The sequence below is a fragment of the Zosterops lateralis genome, assembly GCF_965231275.1.
Source record: "Zosterops lateralis genome assembly, chromosome: 16".
In the NCBI taxonomy this organism is placed as follows: Eukaryota; Metazoa; Chordata; class Aves; order Passeriformes; family Zosteropidae; genus Zosterops; species Zosterops lateralis.
Window position 1 is genome coordinate 9,164,789 of NC_139776.1, and position 8,399 is coordinate 9,173,187.

At 44.5% G+C, this 8,399-nt stretch overlaps 1 protein-coding gene across 1 annotated transcript; it reads left to right on the plus strand.

The window, feature by feature from the left end:
- Positions 1-832: 832 nt before the first annotated feature.
- Positions 833-8,399, plus strand: TTPAL (alpha tocopherol transfer protein like). The gene is given in 7 exon segments (XM_083873034.1): positions 833-896; positions 2,244-2,696; positions 3,414-3,607; positions 5,382-5,492; positions 6,210-6,407; positions 8,106-8,132; positions 8,135-8,399. Coding segments are annotated over 6 exon segments (1,026 nt in total). The 5' UTR covers positions 833-896; positions 2,244-2,257; the 3' UTR covers positions 8,192-8,399.

Consider the following 8,399-nt stretch of genomic DNA (forward strand, 5'->3'; position numbering starts at 1 on the left):
GGGATACATATATATATATGAAAAATATAGGATATCTATGTTTTTATGTATGTGTGTGTGCATATATATGTATATACATAAAAATGTATTTTATATATATTATATAAATAGTATGCTATATACACATTATATAGGTAAAGTTATTTGTTGTATGTTATATAATTTTATATATGTATATGCTATATATACATTATATAGCAACATTATAAAATACATATATCCATGCTTAAGTGTATTTAAATGTATATGTATACATACATATACATACCTAATAAAAATATATAATAATATATATAATTATATATATAATAGTAATATATATACCTAATAAAAATATATTTTATACATAATGCAGTCTGTACACAAAAAATGTATTTTACAAGAGTAAAATGTACTTATGTGTTGTATAAAATATATGTATTACAGAAATGTTTCTGCATATATACATATATGTATGTATGTGTATATACACACCCACACACCCCCACATATATATACATGTACATACATACATATATATGTGTGTATATATATATATATGTAAAATGTATGTATGTACGCGTATATATATAAAATTCTGCCTTCGTGGCTCAGGGCTGGAGGCAGTGGCCTGGCGTTGTCACAGAGGATGAGGCGGAACTGAAGGACAGACGTCCCTTCGGGAAGCGTCCCCGGGCCCCCCTCTCGCCGCACGGAGCGGATGCCGGAGATGGAGCAGCCCCGGGTTCGGGGCCCGAGGCCGACCCGCCCCGGCCTCACCCCGCGGGCCGCTGCACACCCCGAGGCCGCGGGCCCGCCCCGGGCCATGGCGCAGGCGCGGCGGGCCCGTCACTTCCGAGCGGCGGGGCCGTTCCGGGGCGGCGGGGCCGGGACGCGGCTGCTCCGCAGGAGCTCCGGTACGGGGGGCTGCGGGGCCCGGGGGCTGCGGTACGGGTGGGCTGTGGGCCCGGGGGCTGCGGGGTCCTGGGGCTGCGGTACGGGGGGTTGTGTAGCCGGGGGCTGTAGGGCCCGGGAGCTCCGGTATGGGCGTGCTGTGTGCCCAGGAGCTCCGAGGGCTCCGGTACGGGTGGGCTGTGGGGCCCGGGGGCCGCGGGATCCGGGAGCTCCGGTACGAGCGGGCTGCGGGGCCGGGGGGCTGAGGGGGCCGGGGGCTGAGGGCCCGAGGTTGCGGGGCCGGCGCTGACGGACCCCGCGGGGTCCGGCAGGCCCTGGCAGCCTCCTCTCTCCGGCGCTCGGGGTTGGTGCTGCCCAGCCCAGGCTGTACCCGGGTCAAACGCGTCCCTGGGAGCGATCCGGGGCCGTCCCGGGCAGCTGGGGAAGGTGAGGTGGGAGCGAGGCATTGAGGGTCTGTCAGTGCAGGGGGAAGGTGGATGTGGGTGACAAGTGTCCCTGTGGCAGGCGGCTCTGTGTGATAGCCAGGAGCGCTGCGATGTGCTCTAAGTGACTGGATGTGAACGGCTCAGCAAAATAAAGCCGTGTTTCCCTGCCAGCCCCAGGCCCAGCTACAGGAATTATGGCAGGCTCGTGATGTTCTAATTTTTACTCATCTCTATCCACTTGTGACTGCATTTGGAATTTCAGCTCCCAGGTCAGACATATTGGTATTACATTGAAAAGTCAAAATTAGATTAAGCTAGCCTCAATACCCATGCAGTGCTGGCAAAAGAGTCTGCAATTTTCTTACCTGCTCATCCAGTCTGTGCACTGCAGCCATTTCTTATATTCCCAAGTGCTGCTCCTCCCGAATTGCTCAAAACATTCATTTGGGCAGAGGTGCTGGTAAGTGCATGTGTTTGCCAGAGAAGTTAAGGAAAACTCCTGGCTGTATGGGCTTAGATGGGGAGGTTTCTCAAAAAGGGTGTAATTTGACCAAATGGGAGAATCGTGACAAACTGGGATGTTTGCTTTGCTTTAGTTTCCAGCTGGACATAGAGAAATAAATGTTAAGGCAAATTAAATTCTGTGCTTTGCAATGAAGCTGTGTAATTCTGTATTTTAACTCTGTTTGATTAAGTTTCATCCAAGGCAGCATTCTACCTGCTAGGTAGGATAAAGAGATTAGAGTAACTTGCACTTTCTAATCCTGGTAGGAGAATTAAAATGAGTCGAGTGCCTTGACTGTAGCACTGGCTCTTGGAAGGGCAAGTCTTTAATTAGGAAATGGAGGGATACAGAACATAATAAATATTTAAACAGTAAGTCTGTGGGTTTGTTTGTCACGTGCAGCACTTGTTTTTTGACAGATTCCTGCTGCATTATGTCAGGAGAGAGTGACTGCACCAGGACAAGTCCGTCAGCAGGGTCTCCATCAGACACTGAGCTCCTGCCAGATCGGCCAAAGTATGTTTGTACCCTGTCTCCTGATCTCGTTACCAAAGCCCGGGAGGAGCTGCAGGAGAAGCCGGAATGGAGGCTCCGTGACGTGCAGGCCCTCCGAGACATGGTGTGCAAGGACTACCCCTCCCTGGGGACCTGCCTGGACGATGCTTTTTTGCTAAGGTTCCTCCGAGCCAGGAAGTTCGACTACGATCGAGCCCTTCAGCTCCTGGTGAACTACCACACCTGCAGGAGGACGTGGCCAGAGGTGTTCAGTAACCTGAAGCCATCTGCAATAAAGCCTGTCCTGGAGTCAGGCTTTGTCACCGTGCTGCCTCACCGGGACCCGCAGGGACGGCACGTCGTCTGCATCCGCCCAGGTACGCAGCCCTCACTGTCCCTGTTCCCCATGCTCCAGGTGTGTCAGGGCCAAAAGCCTGGTCCCTGCTCTCCTGTCAGCAGTGGTGACTTGCACAGAGCATGTGGGCTCTCTCAAATTTGGAAAGCTGACCGGAGAAAGGCACATGCTGGTCCTTAGCCAGCGTTATTCCAGTTCCTTTTCCTGTGTCAGCAATAACTGCGGTCATGGCAGAATGAAAATGCAGTGAGGTGGGTTGATGAAATATTAGGCAATTCAAGAAAAATTAATATGCAGGAAGTCAAATTGAAACAGGGCTGCTGGCCTACCCTTAGGGGCTCATAATTTGTTTTTACAATAAACAGAGAGAAAGCCTATAGCTCTGACTCCTGTGTAAATAATCAGTCTTTCTTGTGCTTTTGGTGCTGCCAGGCTTGCTGTAAATTTCTCATCATTCATTCTCCTCTTTTCCATTTACCTGCCTTCTTTCTGAGCTGAAACTGTTATTTATGAGCTGTGCTGGGTGGAGAATGGGGTTCTTAAAACCATTGCCTTTGCTCCCTGAAGTAAACATGAGTTGCCATTTACCTCTTGCTTAAGAAAAGGCTGCTCTGAACTAGAACTGTGGCTATACAGACTAACTTTTGAGTCCAGGAAAACAGAAAATCAGTTTTTTTGGAATGTGTATTGTTAGCTTATCTTCACTCTCCGACTTACCATCCCTGTCTTGTAACCTCAGACAGATGGACACCCAGTAATTATCCGATTACTGAGAACATTCGTGCCATATACTTAACCTTAGAAAAACTCATTCAGTCCGAAGAGACCCAGGTGAATGGAATTGTAATCCTGGCAGACTACAAAGGAGTCAGCTTATCTAAGGCGTCTCATTTTGGTCCTTTTGTAGCCAAAAAAGTGATTGGAATTCTTCAGGTAAGACCTGAACTGGTGGGAAAATAAGCTTGTGCATTGTAAATGACTGCTTCTCTATGTAGAGTTCTTGACTGTGTCACCACAGGCTTCATCATTTTGGCTTTCACTCGCAGAGTTAAACATTTCTCTGCCCAACCAGTTTCTCACACCCTTACAGCCAACTTACCTCACTTGCCCCTTTTTTTGACTTTTGAATCCTTAAAACTAAATTTGCATTAGAAATGCAGACTTTGAGTTGGAACAGACAAAAAGCAGTTCTGCTAGGTAGTGGTAAGGAAGAAAGAGAGCAGATAATTACAGTTAGAGAGGAGACAATGAGGAAATGGCCTGATATTTAAAAGGTTCCTGTCAGCCGAGATGGAGCCAACCATGGGGCAAGTGCAGGTACCAGCTCAAGTGCTGCTGCAAAAAATTCAAGAGGACTTTTGAATGGGTGCGATTTGAGGAGGATTTCCATCCATGCCCTGAAGGGAGAGGCTTCTTTAGCACAGGGGCAGCAGAAGAGACAGCAATGAAAACATCTCTCCCTGGCTGTGTGGAAGGAAAATGTTGGAGAGCAAGGGTGTAAACACAGTGAAGCTGGACAAAATAGGAAGGGGAAAGGATTCAGGAGTAGCCTGGCCAAAGTGGCAGAGAGGTCTGATGATTCCAGTCAATGTTGATACAGTCTGGAGGAGTGAGATGAGAAAACTTCTCTTGAATGGTTCATTCCATCATTACTTTTGTTCTGGCCTGAGGTGGTTGCACCATTTATTGTACCCGTGGGGGGATCAGGAAGGAGAGGGTGAATCTGGGGAATGTATAGAGATGAGACTGATGAGTTAAAGAAGGCCTTTTTAAGAATTCACTCCTTTACATTATGATCTAAATGTGTCATTTAACTGTAAGCCCATGTTTAATTTGTACAAATAAAGCCATGGGCGTCCTGCTGTTCCTACGGTAGCTGGACTTGGGGAAGGACATAAAGGTATGGTGGAATATAAATGTGTTGCATCAAACCTTGCTAAGCTGCAGCTCCTGTAAAGATGAGGTAATTCACTGACATTCCTATGGAGCAAAATTCTCCAGCAGTGCCTCTTGTCTGCTTTTCTTTCACTCCGAGCACTGACTGATTTGTCTATGTAGAGCTGCTTATAGGGGAAAGAAATGTCAGTGAGTCCTTAATTGCTGATCATGAGCTTTTGCCTATGAAAAATATTTCTGCAAATAAATTTCCGCAGCAAAAATCCCATAATAGGCTGTTGTTTTAAATGGTCCTGCATGGGAAACAGTGTGTCCTAGTGATATTAGAGTCCTTCTTCACTTAAAAATACATTTTAGAGTGTCTTGGGCACCAAATTTTGTTGCTGGACACACTGTTGGAAGCAGCCTGCTCTGGCACTGAGTGTGGTGCACTCCTCAGGAGCTGCAGAGATCCCTTTGTGGCTGCATCCTTATCAGGGCTGGGCATAGCCAAAGGACAGGAATTATCTAAGAGTTTTTGTCAAGAGAGATAAACATCAACATTAGAAATGAGGATTTACTGACTGCAGTGTATTTTTTCATGGAGAGTTTTCTTGTCCCTTGACTTTGTTTTTATGCTCACAGATGTCATGCTAGGACTGCTCTCTATAACAAATTGAATTTCTGTTGTTGTATTGGTTTATGTTGGTACCTCAGATTAAAGTGGGGGAGCCAATGGGTTGTGCTGGCAGTCAGTCTCAGGAAATTTTAAAAAGAGAAAGATGGCAAATGTTTTTTAAACTGCATTATAAAAATTTTCTTTACCCTTCAGGATGGATTCCCTATTCGAATAAAGGCTGTTAACATAATAAATGAGCCTCGTATATTCAAAGGCATTTTTGCAATCATCAAGCCTTTTCTGAAGGAAAAGATCGCAAACAGGGTAAGGATCTGTGTGATATTAATATTAATGTTTGTAAGGTACTTGCTTGGCCACTCCTAAGTTAAAAAAAAAAAAAAATACAATACTTGACAGTTAGAAAAATGTTGGTGCCATTTTACTTTCTACCTTAATTTTTAAAAATATGCCTGTTGGGAAAATTCTCTGTGAGACAGAAACTTTGAGGAACTCAATACTGCCAAAATATTAATAAAGAACTTTAGTATATATGCTTTGTATCCAGGACATTATCCCTGTGGCTGGATTATTTCTGCCAGTAGCACTTCATTCATGAGGTGGCATCACAGGAAAACTGTGTTGCCCTCTCCTTGCTCTATGCAAGGGTCCTCTGTGGCACCAGTGTCCTCTCCACAGGAGTGTGGTTGCCAGGGATGATTTTTTTTTCTCCACAAGGATAAGTACTTTCAATCCCATGAGTGAATCTGGGGATGAACTGAAGTTGGAAGCTCAGTCCAGGCACATGTCAAGTCTCTCTTGATGGAATTTAATCTGCACAAGGTGTGGATTTTGTCTCAAGATTTCTTTCACTGTTGTGTCTGCCTGGATCTGCCCACTGTTCTGTGCTGCCACTTGCCCATGAACACATCACTTCTTGAAGTTGTTCTTTAGTTCAAAATAATCTTGTTAGCTGGCTGTTCCAGCAATTTGCTGTAAAGTGTTTGATGTGCACTTTTAAAGCTCTTTCGCTTTCTTCTTCAGTTTTTTCTTCATGGCTGTGATCTGAATTCCCTTCACCAAAACATTCCTCCGGTGATCCTTCCTGAAGAGTACGGTGGTACTGCAGGCAAGCTGGACATCTCTGCCTGGAACGAGCTGCTGCTGGCCTCTGAAGAGGACTTCCTGCATGACTTCTCTGAGCTGGTGCTGCCCTGTGACAGCTCTCCCCACGACCTGCTAGTGAGTGGGGATGCTGATGAGAAGCAGTGTGATGATTCCCTGCGAGGGATGAAACCTCAGCTCTATTACTGTTACTAACAAACCACTGGAGGGAAGTTTTCCAGCACAGTTAGGATCTGCTCTGCTAGATGATGTTGTGAACTCTGCCTTACTCCTAAACCTGCAGTTTAGGGACAGACTGCTGAGGCACTTTACACTGTAGAACCAAAGGAAGCTGGAGAGGGCACAATGGGGGCAGGGCAGAGTTCGGGGGAGGGTAAAAGCAAAGAGCACAAGTTATGTAGAAGACTTGAGGCTCATCAACCTCTGTGTGAATGGTGCAAACTGGCCTATTCTTTCTAATGATAAAGGGAAAAAAAAATATTGCAGATAGGTAAGCTTGAAGATTTCTTGTCCCCACCCCCACAGGTGAAAAGTAAGGATGATTCACGAGCTTTGTGATCATCTGGTCCCTTCCCCTTCTGCAAACACCAGTAATCCAAGACAAGAAAATGGCTTTTGAACCCTGCAAAATAGAATTCTGTAGTGAAGATTGCTTAAAAACATAAAAGTCTAACTTGGCCTGTCCTCTGTTACATTGTTCAGATTGTCAGTTGGTGTTTCTGAAATATCTCAGAGAATATTTGTTTCAAATTAATACAGAACAAAATTTAGTCATGTATAGCTGTATGGAGATCATCTCTTAAACTTCCTCACAGTTGCAAGAACTGTGATTGATGGATTAACTATCACAACATCTATACCAAGGTTTATACAGATGCAATCTTCATTTTCAGAAAACAGCAAGTTTTTCAGATCATTTACTAAGGTTTTTGATTGGACAAGAGCCTCAAATAATGAGGTTCAGGACCAAATAAAAGAAAGCTGTGTCAGCCACCTTCCCACATTGACAGTTCTTTTCTGGTTGAGATAAGGAATTGGGTAAGTACCTCATACCCAGGATATGTGAGGAGGTTTTGTAGCAGTTGACATGTGATGTATAGAAGGCAATACTTCATGTAAGACAGCAAGGTGCTGCTTTAGCTTGTTACTTTTGGGCTGAATTTGAGTTTTAAGTCTGTGAAACCAAATGCAGACAGGCTTTTTAAAAGCACATTCTTAAATTTCCTGATATTGTAGCATTTTGTTCACTGTGCTTGTCAGCTCTTCTGTGAAATGTTAGAACTTGGTTTTTAACTTTGTTGACCTCTTTTGTCTTTGGTTGTCATGTTTCTTTATGAAGTTAGACTTGAATCATCTGTGATGTTTACCCATAACTTGTATGCCTGTGCTTCTAGGTCTTTGTCTAGAAACAGAACTAACACTGATGTCAAACCAGGGTAAGATACATGTGTCTGAATAAGCTGTTCCCACTCCCCAAGTTCATTCTGTTTAATGGTCTTAAATTAGAACTTAACTCTCAGCACTCTCTTTGCACACATTTTTCTGCACTATAGTGGTGTGGAGATGGGAAACCTCACTAGGACAGTCTGTTACTTCAAGGTGAAATAATTCACTATTTGGTGGAAAAGAACATCCCTTCTAATTGGGAACTTATCACTAGAGCACTTTCTCTGGATGAAATCTTGATTTAGTGCCAAATGTGATTATGGGCACCAGTTACCTTTCTGTAAATATAAAGCTAAATTATCTCGAGGATCTCAGACATTCATTTTTCAAAGTGCCAAACTCTGTTTTGAATGTCTCTCTTCCTCTCAGCCCCCTTGCAGCATGACTGCACTGCCAAAAGGAGACTCCTCTACGACTGTAACAACTTCCTGACCTGGCAGCTGACCTCATCCTAGAACTAAGGGGTGGTAAATGCCATACCTGTCATCTCAACATTAGAAAAAAGAAACTGGGTTCTGAAAAGGGGCAAAACCATGAAGCTTTTTTCCTTTTCTGGGTGGCAGTTCAGAATCTGTAGGAGCAGAAAACTCATCAAACGAACAGTTGTAGATTAAAGGTGGGAAGAGACTAATTTTCCTCAGTAAAAGCATCTCATTAATTTTT